The sequence below is a fragment of the Sprattus sprattus genome (assembly GCF_963457725.1).
Source record: "Sprattus sprattus genome assembly, chromosome: 11".
NCBI lineage: Eukaryota > Metazoa > Chordata > Actinopteri > Clupeiformes > Clupeidae > Sprattus > Sprattus sprattus.
The window spans coordinates 24,951,033-24,968,683 of NC_137909.1; the positions used below are offsets into that span (position 1 = coordinate 24,951,033).

A 17,651-nucleotide genomic window follows, 5' to 3' on the forward strand; every position below is an offset into this window, starting at 1 on the left:
ACTAAATAAATGTCTCACCAGTAGTTTGCTAATCCTGAGGCCAAACTCTTTCATGGGTGCAGCCACTGTCTTGTCAGCTTTCAACTTATCTGCAGATGCCGTGCTGCCACAAGAACACATAAAAGGTTCAGTGTAATCAACCGTACTACTACAAAGACATTTACAGCACAGGCACAGGGTTCTGTTAAATGCGGTGAGTGAAGATATGTATATGGAGAACAGTTTTTTGGTGTTTTGTGTCCTTCACCTGTTGAATGGGTAAACTGTGTGCAATCATTTTGGGTAAGTGTGTGTGTATTACCTGGGTGGCCTGTAATAGCTCAGCCCCTGAAGCATTCTTTCCCAGCATCGCTCCAACTCTGCCTCGATCTGAGCCTGACAAATTCACACACACACACACACACACACATCACTGACTAATCAAGCACCTCATACATGGAACTGACCAATTATGTATGTTGATGACAATTCTACAATGGCTCTTTGTTAAAATATTTATCAAAACACACACACAGTTACATATTTCCTCCTTTTAAACCTCACAACTGGACACACTGAGAAATCTGTTAAATCACAGTGGGTCAATACATCTGTTAAGCCTTTGTAATAACATACTAACACCACCATCAATAAACAAAACATTCTAATAATTGATACACCAAACATATGAAAAGTGAAAAAAGAAGCATTGTGTTTAAAAACGAAATGATCTCCCAAACAAAAGCATTCTTTGAAAGAAAGTATTAATATTTTTTCCAACTGCATAACCTTGTAAATTGCATGTTGATAACCTTAGATGGGCAGGCAACATTTACAGTATTAGCCTACCACAATGACTACTAGCAGAAAGCAAAATATTTGGCAGTGGGTTGAGGATGGATTCATGCACAAGAACTTCTGGTTAAATTCTATCTTTACACGTTGTTACACTGAGTATTGTGATTCTAATGTGAAACTGACAAATGTAAGACAAACTAGCGTTTCAGCAACATTTTTATGGCTGCAGGTTATTTCTAACTTAATATGACACAAAATAAGGTATCCTTACCGGTTCCCTCAGAGCAGATCTTCCAAGGAGAATGGTCCATAATTGCCGACTACTCCTGAAGCAGAAACAAATATTTTCAAAGTCACATAACGAACAGTAAGTGTACAAGCGTGTGCAATGTCTGTCATAAACCATACAAGACTGGCACAAGCATATAGCTATTTCTATCCGGCCATTCATTGTTTTCATTGCGCTGTCTGGCAAGTTATTACCTCTCATTAGCTAGCTACGTAAGGTTCTATAACAAAAGAGGGGGACCTACATTTCAGATAACTATTGTAAATTATACTCTGCATCGCTACATTACTATGTGCCAGACGATTGGCAAGAATGTCACATTTGACCTGCAAGCTATGTTATTTGAAAACTTGCGGGAGCTAGCAAATTAGCAATGCTATTCAAATGTGGTCAGCAACACGTTCCCTCCAACACTGGAGATGTAAATGATGATTTGAATTAATTACATGTCATTCTTGAACTGTACCATCATGCCCAGAAAGTATTACGTCTTGGGCTTAACAAAACTCAAACTCACACTACATGAACTGAATGGAAAGTCTGACAAAACAATATTTAGTTTTCAAAGATTTACCTGACACATATCTCCGAGTCCGCCATCTTTCATCCTCACATGTGACCAATCAGCAAAGCCAGGACCATGTCACGTGACCTCTTCAAATTTAAAATAGATATAGGAGATTGATGCTGGATAATTTTAGTTAATGTGTGCCATTTTAAGTACTGTGTGTGTTTTTGATTTCACATAAAATTTACATTTTACAATATATTTAACTATTGATATTGTGCGTGTAGAATACCACGTGATACAGCTGTCAAATATGGCTACCTCCGTGCGTTCGTGACTTCGACAGCTGATGAGAGAAATACTAGTTAGCGTGAATGGAAAGGAGATTACGGAATTCTGATGATAACTCAAGTAACCAATTAGTGTATTTGGTAAGTGTGCCCTTTTCTTTTTTAGTCATTGTATACCATTTAACGAGTTTTGTCATTTCTGCGTGCACAGTTAACACCGTGACAATATAGCAGACCAGCTGCTCCCCTTGGCACCCGCAGAAATGACAATCCATTTTTGGTAATAATGGATCAAGATTACAGGTCTGATAGGATAACATTGCCGCTCATTACATTACCAATCAAACATGCCCTGCTCTTTTTTATTGATTCATACGTTAACCATACCTAGGGTCATAATATTTCTGTCGTAGTTCTTCGAAGGCTTCCACTGAATAAATGAATGAAAGCATCGACGAGCACGGTTTTGTGAATAGGCTAGGAGGCTGTGCATTGTTTACGCTACACATTAGTGTACATCGACTGCCTCCTCATTCCGAAACTATTAGGTCTATGAAAGTGTACCAGCGTTTGAATGCTTCCACATTCATAAATATTTAGGATATTTTTTCCGTTTCCGCTCCACTTTAATTATTATTATATTCCGTTAAAGGCATGCTGCAAGCCTGCGACATTATCATATAAAGATATGTGTAAATGGTGATGACTGCCACCACGTCTCGCTAGTCCTATCATGTTGTGTGTTAAACGAGGTTCCGCATCCCACTTTGACTGGTTTACAACATTTAAAAGACAACTAATATGTTTAATATGTTATTTATGACCCCTAATAAAGTCAAAATGAGCACTTTTCCCATGACGTGCTGGCATCCTGGGTGTTGGCCGTCACTGTGTCAAGGTTCAGTCTGGTTAGAGGTCGGGTAGAAGTTATTTGGATTTCGCAAGTATGTGTTGCATTGCCAAAGTGTCCTCGTGCCTCCACGAAGATGCGGAGCATGCGGAGAACAACAGTATACAATTATTTTTCAGAAAAAAGTATTTAGGCTCTACAGTCCTTTTCCTATTTGTGGTTATTTGAAGATAACCTCACAGTACTCTGCTGTTTAGTGTTGTGATGCTCTCTTTTCTTTTCAACAGATGTGACTTTGGAGGGCCATGGGGTGGACCTGTGTGTGAATTTGACGACTTCACACCCCTCTTTCTTCGAGCTGGTGTTTAACTCCTGCTCCTTTCTCTCTCTCTCTCTCTCTCTCTCTCTCTCTCTCTCTCTCTCTCTCTCTCTCTCTCTCTCTCTCTCTCTCTCTCTCTCTCTCTCTCTCTCTCTCTCTCTCTCCTCTCTCTCTCTCTCTTTAGCCTTCTAGTTCTCTTTCTCCATTTCCTTTTCCATTCCATTCTTTCTCCCTCTCTCTCCCCTGCCTCCTAAGCCATGGAGATGAATCCGGTGCTGGTGGAGTCGGGTGTGGTGTTCGCTATGGTGCTCTGCGTGCACTCTGCCGTGTGGACCCCGTTGTCATGGTGCTGCGTGGTCCTGGCGATACAAGCCTTCTACGTGCAGCACAAATGGGAACGGCTCCTGCGGACGGGCACGGCCGTCTTCTCGTTCCGGCCGGGCGCCAGCAGCGGCATCCTGCCCGCCAGCATGGTCATCCCCCTGCTGGGCCTGGTGCTCCGTGGGCGCTGCATCGAGGCGGGCAACGTGCACATGGAGCGCTTCAGCCTGGTGTTGACGGTGACGGGCATGATGCTGGCGATGTTCATGACGCTGATCGCGCTGGGCGTGACGCGGCCCGTGCCCACCAACACGTGCGTGATCGCCGGCGTGGCGAGCAGCGCCATCCTGTACTGCACCAAGCACACGCTGACCGTGTCGGAGGTGATCGAGGTGCTGGAGGTGCTGCTGATCTTCGTCTACCTGAGCCTGATCCTGCTCTACCTGCTGCCGCGCTGCTTCACGCCGGGGGAGGCCCTGCTGGTCATCGCCGCCATCAGCCTCATCATCAACCAGCTCATCAAGCGCTCGCTAAGCAACCCCAACGAGGCCCGCGGGGAGCCGCTGCAGTACTACCTGCCGGTGGTGGTGATTGGCTGCCTGATGCTGGGCGTGATCTTCGCGCTGCTCTTCCTGTTCCTGGAGGCGGGCTCGTGGGCGGGCTCGCTGTTCTTTCACATCCTGGTGGCGGTGATGGGCCTGGGACTGATCATGCCCTGGCTGTCGGTGCTCACCAACACGCACCCCATAGCCTGGGTCATCTACTTCCTCACGGTGGACAATCGGCGGCTGTGGCTGCTGGCCTACTGGGCAGTGCTGGCGCTGATCGCGGTCGGCGTGGTGATGCACCAGAACCGGCGGCAGCGGCACTCGTCGGACAGCAAAAAGGAGCACGCGTCCACGGCGGTGCGGAAGGTCTTTCACGTCGTCACGGTGATGACTTACGTCCCCGGGCTGGTGCTGGACCGGCCGCTGCTCCACCTGGCCTCGGCCGGCTGCCTGGGGCTCTTCCTCTTCCTGGAGTTTGTGCGCTTCTTCCGGATCCTTCCGCTGGGGCCGCACCTGCGGAGGCTGCTCACACACTTCCAGGATGAGCGGGACAGCGGGCCCCTGGTGCTCACGCACATCTACCTGCTGGTGGGGGTGTCCCTGCCCCTGTGGCTGACCCCGGGGCCGTGCGTACCCCAGGGCGGCCTGCCCGGAGCTGGGGGTCTGCTCCCCTATGCCGGGGTGCTGTCGGTGGGGGTGGGTGACGCCGTGGCCTCCGTGTTCGGGAGCTCGATGGGAGAGATCCGCTGGCCTGGCACGAAGAAGACTATGGAGGGCACGGCCACCTCGGTCTTTGCCCAGGTCATCGCCGTGGCGATCTTCCTGCTGGCAGACAGCAGCCTAAACCTGAACGCCACCTACTCATGGGTGGTGGGCTCCATCACCATGGTAGCCATGCTGGAGGCGTACACGTCACAGATCGACAACCTGCTGCTGCCGCTGTACCTGCACATACTGCTGCTGCTATGAGGGTGTACACCACACACCACACACACAACACACACACAACACACACACACACACACACACACACACAACAAACACACATCCACTGTAAAGCCATCCTTTATTCTGCTCACCACAGACACCCTTTCTCATCTTTACACACACGGACATTCAGACAATCTGAACAGTCATTAACACACATACACACACATACACACACACACACCACACACACACAGAACTCCCCCTGTTGGGGTGTTTCAAGGGCTGTGCTGCCAAGCGAGAGCAAGACAGCAGCTGGGCAGACAAGAAAGGGATGACAAATCAACTTTAATGACCTTTTATTCTAATTTATTATTGTATCCATTATTCATCTTTGGCAGCAGGGGACTGCTGAAGGAACAGTTTGCACACATGTTCATTGATGGTTAACCTGACGACCAGAGACCTGCTGGCAGACACCAATGACAAGAGGGATATCGTTAAGAGGGATAGAATGAGTTTTATGATAAAATTAATCTCCATAATCCCTTTCTTTTGCTCCCATCGCTCAACACAAGTTTATTCATACAGCAACTTAGGTGACCTCCCATCTTTGTTTCGAACGCCAGCCCAGCGTTTACATCGGCCTGATGAAGAACACCGTCTACTACTTGCTCGTTTGCTTCTGTCTGTTCCTATTTTTCTTTCAGATCAAAATACTTGATCTAATCCTGCAATGATTTCTCAATACTCAACCTGCCTTTTTCTATCATCAGTTTCAAAGGGACGTACCAACATGTTTGCCTTAAAGCCTGTTTCATATCAATGTCATGGGCAGAACTCATTTCAAAACCGTAGCCTCCAAACGCACCAGCGGTGGGCAGCTACCTGGTGTGAGTGATTTTAGCCTGGTGTAAATACTGCTGTAGATAACCTGCATGTTGCCTAGACATTTGGTGGTAGTAGTTGTAAAGTTGATAGAACATTAACCAATCTGAGTCCTCTGCATATTGGTGTTGGTTCCGTGTTTGTTGTTTTTTTTAGGTTGTTGATGTAGAAGGGGGGGGGTGATGGTTTGGGTGGGAGAAAGGCTGATCCCTAACCAGCATGGCTCAAGTCCCTAAATATTGAAAAGCACAGAAATGGCGGGGATTTTCCCGGCAGCGCCAGGCTTCCTGTTGACCTCAGTGGGGAAACTAAAAAGATGTTCCTGTTCAGCTGCGGTTCTCTGACCACAAAACCAACTCACACCCGTGTCAGAGTAACCAATGTAAATGTACGAAAACCGATCATGCCTATGCTCTATAGTCAGTTGGTTTGTGTCTTTGTGCCAGGCGAACCGCATCAGTGTGCTGTGCATTCTGGGATATTTCACTGTAAAAACAAAGTGTTTTTGTATTATTATAATTATTATTATTCTTATCATTATTTAAGGGATGATAATAATTCCAAATAACTGCGGTGTGTTTTACTAGTGTTTTGTGTTGATATAAAATTGATTTTTCTGTCACTAATCACCTACTCCTTTTTATCTTTAACGCACAAGCCTCCCCATATTTGACCACAAGGAATGACTTGCAGATTGTATTATGAGGTTGGTGGAAACTTGAGCTTGGCGTATTCTATCTGAATGAATAGATATGGCTTGGCTACCTCTCTATGCCTACAGTCTTTGAATGCTCCATCTCCCCTACACTAACATGCACTCAGCACGGTCATAGCTGGCTGGGATATAAATAAGTAGGGGCTTGAGGCATAGTTTTTGGGAAGAGGACGGTTGCTATTAATTAACAACTGTAACCGAGCGACTCAGCTCTCAGCCTCAACCACTTTCAGAAGGTGGATTTCAGCCTATTTTTTTCACCATTTCGTTTCTGACACCAGCTATGTCCACTTTATGCCAATCACCACCCATTTCACACAGTGACAAGCTAGGCATGCTGATGTATCCCTTCTACAGCGAGAGAAATGGACAGTATTGTGGGATGTGAATACTCTCAGCATGCACTACTTTGCTGTACTCCAATGTAATACTACAGAGCTCTGCCTTATGTCAGGGGGAAGTAGGCATGCTGAATAAAGAAAAAATGTATTTCTACCATGTGGTTTTTATTTTGCACACATTGCACAAACAACCAAGCACAGCACATGCTGTTCTCTCATTTCAACACAGACACACACAGACACACACACACACACACACACACACACACAGTCATGTCGCCCTTCCACAACACCTTATATACTTACCACCCACAAACAAAATTAGCCACAAAATGCTCTCATTCAATCCATAATTAGAGTTCAAATCCATAATTAGAGTAAAACACCCAAACCTGGGCTTTCACCCAATAAGGCGTGAAGGCCACTGACTGTATGAATTGTTCCTTTCAAGGTCACAGTCACACACACACACACACACCTTGTATTTATTTTCTCTTAGTGTGTTAGTTAGTCTTAGTTAGCTTGGATTAGTCCACACAATTGGCCAAACGTTATAAATGTTTATGTCATATAGAAACAAGTACACAGTTTCTCAAACAAAGCATCTTTTATTCACACATTTTAATCCACGGAGGATTACTGTTGAGTATAACTGTTCCATGGCTCTGTCTGTGAGGCAGCCTGCTGTAGTGTGTGTAATTGTGTTAAGGTGATGTGAGGTTAGAAAAGCGAACGCGCTGAGGTTGTGTGCTGTAACAGTTACGTCATTAAGGAATCATTTAGCGTAGAGTGAGGGGAATGGGAGCTCCTCTGTCGGCTGTAACCTGAGAACATAAAGGAGGAAAACTTAAAGTCACAACAGGTAACTTTTGATAAGGAGGAAAATGCTTATTTATTTATCAATAAACAATTTACAGAAGAGGATCTATTAGTGTTCCGTTTCCATGGTCTACCCGTTTCCATGGTTTCAGTGCGTGCTGTGCTTCTTACCAGTTCTCGGGGCTCCAGCGGGTGTCATGAGAATCCATGATGTGGAAAGTGTAGACATGACGCGAGTCAGAGGAGCAGTTCTGAGCGCTGCGGTGCACCACCTCCCCATGAATCACAACTAAGCCACCTACACTCACACACGCAGTCACGCACACACACACACACACACACACACACACACCAGATCGTGAAGATCCTCTATATGCACATGCATATGTCTTTTTGGACACAAAGTGCATAACAGTGAAGTCTTGCATTGCCATGGGCACAGAGACAATTCAGGAGCACATAAAGACAACTTAACACACACACACTTTATATACACATTCGAAAATACACACGCACACTTTATATACACATTCAACACACACACACACACACACACACACATAATACACACATTCAACACACACACACACGCACCCTTAATATACACGTTCACTCACACACACACACACACACACACACACACACACACACGCACACACACATTTTATTTACACATTCAAACCTTTCTTGATGGGTGCAGGAACAAACAGCTTGTCCTCATACTCCTGCTCGCGCCCCACAAAATCAGTCAGAGGAAACGTGCCTTTTGGAGTCCGTACCATCCTCCGACTGATGCCAGCTAACACACATACACTCAGTTATGTTCACTTCTGCAGAGCCTCAGACTGCATTCCTCAATACTGATCGCATAAAATATGAGGATCAATAATATAGAACTCATTAATACAGTCTTATGAACATACTCCTCAGACTGCATTCCTCAATACTAATCGCATAAAATATGAGGATCAATAATATAGAACTCATTGATACAGTCTTATGAACATACTCCTCAGACTGCATTCCTCAATACTAATCGCATAAAATATGAGGATCAATAATATAGAACTCATTAATACAGTCCTATGAACATACTCCTCAGACTGCATTCCTCAATACTAATCGCATAAAATATGAGGATCAATAATAAAGAACTCATTAATACAGTCTTGTGAACATACTCATATCAAATATATATGCAAGTGAATCTTTTGGTGAAAGGACGAAAGCACGGCCCCCTGAAATTATCCAGATGACCATGGTCTATGATTCGAGAACTAATTGTGATACTGTACTGATACATGTCTAATTTGTAAAAGGCCCGACTGGTGGTATCTAGATGTGATTGATTGATTTATTTATTTAGGCCTCGGAAGACACATTGAGGAATAAGATCCTCATTTTCAATGGTGCCGAGGGTACAATGAGAGTTCATTAAAAATAAAATAAATAATATAAATATGCATATAAAATAGTCCAGGAGTGCAAGGGAACGATCATAAATACCAATTTTGAATATCCAGTAAATCCAGTAAAATACTATGGTTGGGTCAACAGTTACAATCATTGCAGGAGAAGTCAGTTGTACATTTGATTAGACTTGTGAATTCCCTAAGTGAGATAAATGAGCACAAATGTGTGTCTGTGTTTGTGTGCTTACTGGAATGTGATCCCGGGATAAACCACAGGCAGCCATTCTCAAGCGTAGCATCCTCCAGAGCAATCCACAGCCCCATGACCCGGCCCAGTGGCTCAGTGTATAGGAACGTGGCATCCTGGTGTGGCGTCACTATGGCAACACAAACCCGTCAATTCTTCTATGTCAATTCTGGTATTCCAATAGTAGATTTTGGGCAGGAAACGTATCTCTGCTGAACTTGTTCGATTCTGTGTATGTGTGTGTGTGTGTGTGTGTGTGTGCGTGTGTGTGTGTTTCTACGTGTGTGTTTGCAAGACATTCCTCTCACTCACCCTCTCCTCCAATGCCTGGTTGCTGAAACAAGTACAGATAGAGGGTCAACATATGCAGTACAACACCTGCACACAGTACATTACACCGCACATGGACTTTACCTTGAATATGTACATGCTCTGCAGGATCACAGGACTCGCCATTCCTAACTTCTTTGCCAAACCCTGGAGGCGAATGCAGAAAACAGATCCATGTCTTGTCATCACGTAAAACACAGTAAGTGCACTTACAGAAGGGGGGTCTATTCCTGAAGGCACAGCTATCTCTAATGGACACAGCTCATGCTGTCTGTGCACCAATAGATCAGGCTTCCTGGTCTGCATTATTATAAGAGCCTCTTCTCTGTTGGACGTGGTTCATGGCAATCCTAGATCTCAGCACTTTGTTAAACATTGTGTCATGTTCCGTGGCCGATCGTGGTTCAGGAGGTAGAGGAGTCGTTAAGCAATCGGAAGGTTGCTAGTTTCGACCTAGAGTCCTCCTCAGTGTCGAATTGTCCTTCAGCAAGACACTGAACCCCCCCAACCGCTCCCGATGTGCAGGCTGGCACCTTAGATAGTAGCCTCTTCCATCGATGTGTGAATGTCTGAGGCATTCATCTGTGAAGTGCTTTGAGCGCTCTATGAGTAGTAAAGGGCTCTAGAAATGCAGTCCATTTACCATGTTCTCATTATAGCGTGTGCTAATGAGCTGTGCTAAGCAGTCCAGTGACACGGTGCAGTAAAGGTGAGGGCACAGAGGACAACTACAGAAATGGACGCTACAACGTTCATCATTCCATTTTCACTGTAAGGCAAACAACTCATCACCGGACATTTCCAGACTGTGTAGGTTGTGTAAGTAAGGGTCTGTACCTGAACTTTGTCTGAATAGGTGATGCTTTTGTACAGCGGCTCATACGCATGCAGGGCTGGAGGAGACAAAACACTCTCAAAAACACAAAACACACACACAGGCAAAACACTCTCAAAAACACAAAACACACACACAGGCAAGACACTCTCAAAAACACAAACCACACACACACGGGAAAACACTCTCAAAAACACAAAACACACACACGGGCAAAACACTCTCAAAAACACAAAACACACACACGGGTAAAACACTATCAAAAACACAAAACACACACACAGGCAAAACACTCTCAAAAACACAAAACACACACACGGGTAAAACACTATCAAAAACACAAAACACACACACAGGCAAAACACTCTCAAAAACACACAAACCACACATGGGCAAAACACTCTCAAAAACACAAACCACACACACAGGCAAAACACTCTCAAAAACACAAACCACACACACAGGCAAAACACTCTCAAAAACACAAAACACACACAAAGGCAAAACACTCTCAAAAACACAAACCACACACACAGGCAAAACACTCTCAAAAACACAAAACACACACACGGGCAAAACACTCTAAAAAACACAAAACACACACACAGGCAAAACACTCTCAAAAACACAAAACACACACACAGGCAAAACACTCTCAAAAACACAAAACACACACACAGGCAAAACACTCTCAAAAACACAAAACACACACATGGGCAAAACACTCTCAAAAACACAAACCACACACACGGGCAAATCACTCTCAAAGACACAAACCACACACATGAAAAACACTCTCAAAAACACAAAACACACACACGGGCAAAACACTCTCAAAAACACAAACCACACACATGAGCAAATCACTCTCAAAGACACAAACCACACACATGAAAAACACTCTCAAAAACACAAACCACACACACATGGGCAAAACACTCTCAAAAACACAAAACACACACACAGGCAAATCACTCTCAAAAACACACAAACCACACACAGGCAAAACACTCTCAAAAACACAAACCACACACACAGGCAAAACACTCTCAAAAACACAAAACACACACACGGGCAAAACACTATCAAAAACACAAAACACACACACAGGCAAGACACTCTCAAAAACACAAACCACACACACTGGCACAATGTTAAGGCGTTGTTGATGAAGCCTTAAATGTGTGATGTCATGAATGAATGAATGAATGAATGAATGAATGAATGAATGAACAAGGTCAGTGTCAATTGAACAGTGTCAATGAAGGGCAGTGTAAATCTGGTGTGCCATCAGGATGATAAAGCAAGTGATTCAGTGTATTGTATTTTTCAAAGCTTTTAAAGAATAAATGCAAGCGATGAGAGTGAGTTCAGATTCAAATGGTTGCTCACCATGGCCAACCTTGTTGATGGAACGTTCTTTTGGGACGGTAAATTCACCTAGACAGCACATCACAACGTTTCATTTTCTTTCATTTAAGATTAATGACCCAGTCGTATTCTACGTTAAACACTCTCTAAATCCCACAAGGGCTATAATTATCATTATTATACAACTCACATGGTATTAGACTAGGAGGCAATCATGCATCTTCACAGAGAGAGCAGGTTTTATTTATAAGTCTGCTTTATTATTCAATGCTAAAGGCTACAGTCAAGTCTTCTACCGTTTAGAACATCTTAGCTGGGGAAAATATCTATCATGATTAGCTGCCAATGTGTAATACCAGTGCAATACTATATCAAATTCCCATGTGTACAAACCTTTGTCATCAAACACTCCTTTCTCGAAGAAGAAGCGGATTTTATCTCCACTTGTGATGAAATAGTCAGCACTTCCCTACACACACACACACACACACACACACACACACACACACACACACACACACACACACACACACACACACACACACACACACACAAACACACACACACACACACACACACACAAACACACACACGTGTGGGTCACACAGGGTCATTTAAACACAGGATCTCACAGCTGTAACCTCATTGGACCCCAGCTGCCCAAAGAATGACCCCCATTCTTCCCACAAATGGATGCAGCACTTCCCCTGATTAGTCACCCACCGCTAATACATCCCATATGCTCTCCCCTTAGCTTGTCTGTTACTGAAAAACTAGTAACTTTTGATATGTTAATAGAGTATGGAAAGGCTAGGGATATATAAATAGGTAGCTATGGTTTAGGGTATGTAATGTATAGGGGAAAGGCTAGGCATAAATAGGTAGCTATGGTTTAGGTGTTTAGAGTACTTAATTTATAGGGGAAAGGCTAGTGATAAATAGGTAGCTATGGTTTAGGGCAGTGGTTCTTAACCTTATTGGAGGTACTGAACCCTGCAAGCTTCATCAGTGCATTCGCCGAACCCTTCGTAATTTGAAAAATAAAATATGATTTCTTCAAAACGTAGGTATGTATAAAAACGCCCCGACATTGCTAGTGTGAACCAGGCTATACTGTGTGTGTCTTGACCCCTGCCGAACCCCTGAAAGTGACTCAATGAACCCCTTGGGTTCGATTGAATCCAGGTTAAGAACCACTGGTTTAGGGTATGTAATGTACAGGGGAAATGCTAGGGATTCATAGGTAGCTATTGTTTAGGTGTGTAGGGTATGTAATGTATAGGCTATCGGCAGTCACAGAGTACTGGGAGGCAACACACTATACCTCACTGGGAAACACTAGTACATAGTATTTGGGTAGATGTACAGTCTCCTACACAAGGAGAAAGAAGTACTAGACATGTCAAGCACTGAAGAATAGAATCTGTTTGGGCAAGATAATACGCACAGATCTAACTACATCTTACCTGCATCTGAAGACAGTGTGAACATAGGAGTAGCGTAAGAGATGAAACATTAACAAACACAGATACCCTTCTATGAGTGATCATGTAAATAAATTAGGCTACAATCCCATTCTTACACACACACACACACGCACGCACGCACGCACACACATGCACGTGAGCAAATTCTGCATAAGATACCTGGGATTTGAGCTGCTCCTCCTGATTGGTGGAGAACTGTATACGGCAGTGTGGTGGAACGTCCATGTCCTCCACAATATCCTTCATTCGCACCCGCAGAGCATCACACTCCGCCTCCGTCAGGAAGCCCTCCAGGACCAGGTAGCCATCATCCTGGTACTATCATACCAATGCCACAGAACCACTATCACCGTCAGTTCATTTCATCAGGAAGAACTCATAAAACATAATTGTGAATGGCAAATTGTATTTTTAAGTGCAACATTTTTGCAAATTACTTAAATTTAAGTAAATGAATAAAGAATAACTGGTCCTAACCTCTGTCTCTCAGTGAGTAAATATTGTTGTAGTTTGAGTAGGGGAGCGATTAGTTTAGAGACATGGGGGGCAATTAGCCATCACCTGGCCTGTTCTTCTCCAAGAGAAGAGAGAGGAGGTGACAGGATAGATGGAATATGGTTGGAACAGAGGTGACAGCTGGAACAACGTAAGTTTGAGGATGTCTACCTCTTCAGCCTGAAGTCATGGCATGGTTAAGCTTTTGGTCAACACCTCCCTTTCACGTTGAAGACAGTGTTGGAATTTTTTGAAGACAAACTAAAACAAATGTGTCTATTTGTGAGCTGTCTGCCTATAATTGGCATATTCTAACAAGAATGAGAAATATATCAGACCTTTTTATAAATATGTAAGGTGTTCTTTGTCTGTTTATGTGTGAATGACCAATAATCCATTGTGGCAGCTGTTTACTTTGATGGACATTTTAGGTCATTTCAACATTCCAGTACTCGCATTCAGACTCTATGGTACGTGTGCAGTCTGGTTATCAAGGCACCGATTATTTGAGACATACATCCGGTGAAGTCATCCCAAGTAGATCCCAAGCTGGCTAAAGCTGTCATGCTAACAGACGCTAATGTACTGCTATCAGTCACACAGGAAGAGTAATGGGCCACGGCTGTTTACTACCTCGGCAACAACCAGTTTGACTGAAATATATGACAGAAACTACAAGTTTGACTCTAAATGAACTCAATGGAGCAGGTCGACTATGGAGCAGGTAGTCGTCGACTATGGAGCAGGTAGTCGTCGACTATGGAGCAGGTAGTCGTCGACTATGGAGCAGGTAGTCGTCGACTATGGAACAGGCAGCCGTAGACAAGCTTGGCCGAGCAAGGGGGGACTACTGGCCGGACGTGTACGCGGTTCCGGACCATGGAGAAAGGGGGCATCCCCAAAGCTGTCAAGCCAGTCTGTGCTTGGCAATGGATAGACTTTCAGATGAAGCTTATTGGGTTCAGCTGGTGGGGCGGAGAAGGACATTGGTCCTCCCCCACGACTGGCTGACCCCCTTACTCATAGACATATATGGGCCCTTACCGGCTCCTGGTTCGCCCTGGATGCAAGAAGCAGAAACATATACATGTATATGTCTATGGCAAGAAGGACTGTAAAACCAAGTGTGAAGCGCCCACCTCAATGACTTCTCAACTGGGGGTTATGTGGCCTGTAGCGAGTATGCTATTTGTACATCACTTTGGTCAACGTGAGTTGTTTTTAAATGTGCTTTACAAATAAATGTGACTTTGACTTTGCTGTGTGTTTGTGTGTGTGACGTAGTAGTGAATGATTTATTAATTCTAAGCTTTGTCTTTTGACCTCAAATGTGTTGTGGTTCCTCCTTAGTTAATTCAAAGCCAGTGTTTTCTGTTAATTAAATTCAATTTTATTTATATAGCGCCAAAACAATAAAATTGTAGGTTATCGAGGGTTTGAGTTGTGCCCTAGTATTGTTTTCCTAATGTGTGGGGGTCAACAGATGTCCATTCTGTAGATATTCCTAGATTGTGTGCTTGTGCCTGCCTGCAATAAACTGGAAAGAAGCCAAAAAACGTACTGCGTGATCCCCACAAAATGATTGATCATCACTTTTTTAGTAGATAAGCAAACTAAACATCATATGAAAAATCACGTTTTCGGTTGATTGTGTGGTAATGCACCAACTGTACTCAGTCTACCTAACATCTGGGGTCAACAATCCAACCAAACCATAACTAGTGCAATAACTGGCTTTATGGCACTTCACACTTGGAGGGGAAACTGCTGTACACGGTAGTATTAGCAAACGAGCTTTCATGTGATCTAATGAAGGCATAGGCATATGTGAAAAAGTGATCAAGTAAAATGAGCCTCCTTTTTTCGATCAAAAACCAAAGCTCATTTGCATATCTCACTCTGAGGTCACTCAGCACATCACACAACTCTTCTTTCTGCATTAAACGCCTTCTATTATTACGCACACTACTGATATTTAGGCTTGGATAGCTGGAAAGTTGATGTAGTCTACATGCATATTATTGTTTTGTTTTTTTTGCCATGCTTTAGGCTATTACGTAATCCGTCTCACGCCCGGCCAAGCGAGCGAGTCTCAGTCAAGCAACTGCCCGTGCAACAAGTCCTATTTGCACATCGCTGAAAGAATAAGATATTCTGGACCTAATGTTGCTGAATTTCTTGGGTATAGGATACAGCCCAATGTACCAAGTGATCGACTACCATTAAGGTACGAGAAGTTTACAGGTGATAAAACCATACGCGACTAAAAATCCACGAACTGCGTCTATGCATCAGTCCAACAACTTAGACGAAACCCAGTTAATGATGAATGTTTTGTGAGAAATTGTCAAATTTAAGGAAAATACTTGCCTTTTTCACGTCCGAGTCTGTTAAGACATCCATACCGACTTCTTTCACTGGAGAACCGTCCGCCCCCAATCCGGGTATCTCCCTTAACTGGACCAATCCAGAGCGGTGTGTGATCCGAGAGTAGTCAAATTCGATTAAAATGTAACTTCACAGAGGCAATAGGAGGATTTTGTACTTTGACCTTTAGTCGCCGCACATAAGTGGAAATCACGACCCCCCCCCCCTCCGAGAAAAAGCTTGTCGTTAAAGTGCTTGACAGGTCGCACTTTCGAGCTGGTGCTGCAGACAAGAGATTTACAGGTAATGCTTCTTAGTAGCCTACATGTTTACTGAAACCGCGCCGTCTAGCGGCAATGTAACCTTACTACATTGTAGTTCAGGTTGACCCGTGCGTTCTATTAGAAACGGCCACAGTAGAGAATAACCTATGAAAGTAATTAAGACATTTTGGTAATGTTTGGAACAAGAAACAGACCATAGAAATAACGGCCAATTGTCTCTCATATACATTACACACACACTTCCTACCGAGCACCTATACTCTTGCTCATACACATACAAACACACGCTCAGTCAGGCAATTCAGTAACTGAACACTGACAGCATTTGGCTGAGCATCTGCCATCACTGGCTGAATATATCCTGATCCTATGTCAAATGAAACACACATAGCTACACATAAAGAAAGAGAGAAAAAAAAAGAAAAAAGAATTACACCTATACGCTCACACACACTCCTTTCTCTATGAAGGCATTGAACTGACAGACAGATAGACAGAGAGACAGAGAGACAGACAAAAAAAATAGAGAGCCAGACAGAGTGTATTAAACGAGTGTTTCATTGGCTTACTGAGCAGTATGTGCGTGTGTGTACATGTGTGTGTTCGACATTCAGTCTCTGTGGCTGGGCATGACAACATCTCTGCCAGTTCACTCAACCTACAATTCTCTTAGTTAAAACATTAAAATAATTACAATATAAGAAACCATATAAACGGCTAATACAAAAAAAAAACAACAACAAAGTGTTATGTCTGGCATAAATGTTAAAACATACATTTGCATATTTTGAAAACAAAACAACAAAAAAACATCATAAAATTAGAAAGATACGATTGTGTTTTTTTTCTAAAAGCAGCCATATTCCAGCATATGACATTAAGGCCATTAGTACAGGAGTCATGAGTTGGTTGGCCTGTCTCCAATTCCCTTTAGCAGAAGGACCGTTCATTCTCTATACTTTCAGGAGTGAAGTACTCCTCCACTCCAAAGACAGATTAAGTCCACGTACATAGGCACGCTAGTGTGTGTGTGTGTGTGTGTGTGTGTGTGTGTGTCTGTGTTAGTGTGTGGGTAGCAGATTTTATGGTTTATCAACACAGGGTTGACTGAAGGTGTGTGTGTTGTCATAAGTTACTGTTGTAGAGCTGTTAAGTGTCTTTGTTTCATTCAATACTTTAACTTTCCCCAAAGCCGAAAATGTCTTCACACGAGCTCTCAAAAGCACACATG

General features: G+C 43.6%; 3 protein-coding genes across 3 annotated transcripts in view; 1 reads left to right on the forward strand and 2 right to left on the reverse strand.

The window, feature by feature from the left end:
- The window catches only part of nup188 (nucleoporin 188), a 21,372-nt gene extending 19,693 nt beyond the window's left edge, over positions 1-1,679 (reverse strand). The window contains exons 1-4 of the mRNA XM_080847794.1: positions 1,641-1,679; positions 1,049-1,103; positions 302-375; positions 19-103 (exon numbers count right to left, since the gene is read on the reverse strand). Coding sequence (XP_080703920.1) covers positions 19-103; positions 302-375; positions 1,049-1,103; positions 1,641-1,666 — 240 coding nt within the window. The 5' untranslated portion in view covers positions 1,667-1,679. The remainder of the gene's footprint in view (positions 1-18; positions 104-301; positions 376-1,048; positions 1,104-1,640) is intronic.
- Positions 1,680-3,290: 1,611 nt separating this feature from the next.
- Positions 3,291-4,920, forward strand: dolk (dolichol kinase; the record flags this gene model as incomplete). Its single annotated transcript, XM_080847167.1, has 1 exon — positions 3,291-4,920. The coding sequence occupies one exon, from the start codon at positions 3,291-3,293 to the stop codon at positions 4,869-4,871; it is 1,581 nt and encodes a 526-aa protein (XP_080703293.1). The 3' UTR covers positions 4,872-4,920.
- Positions 4,921-7,488: 2,568 nt separating this feature from the next.
- phyhd1 (phytanoyl-CoA dioxygenase domain containing 1) lies at positions 7,489-16,172 on the reverse strand (the record flags this gene model as incomplete). The annotated part of the gene is made up of 11 exons (XM_080847538.1): positions 7,489-7,597; positions 7,764-7,890; positions 8,275-8,391; positions 9,253-9,381; positions 9,564-9,585; positions 9,666-9,728; positions 10,419-10,474; positions 11,809-11,856; positions 12,181-12,256; positions 13,434-13,592; positions 16,140-16,172. The coding sequence occupies 11 exons, from the start codon at positions 16,170-16,172 to the stop codon at positions 7,549-7,551; spliced, it is 879 nt and encodes a 292-aa protein (XP_080703664.1). The 3' UTR covers positions 7,489-7,548.
- Positions 16,173-17,651: the final 1,479 nt, after the last annotated feature.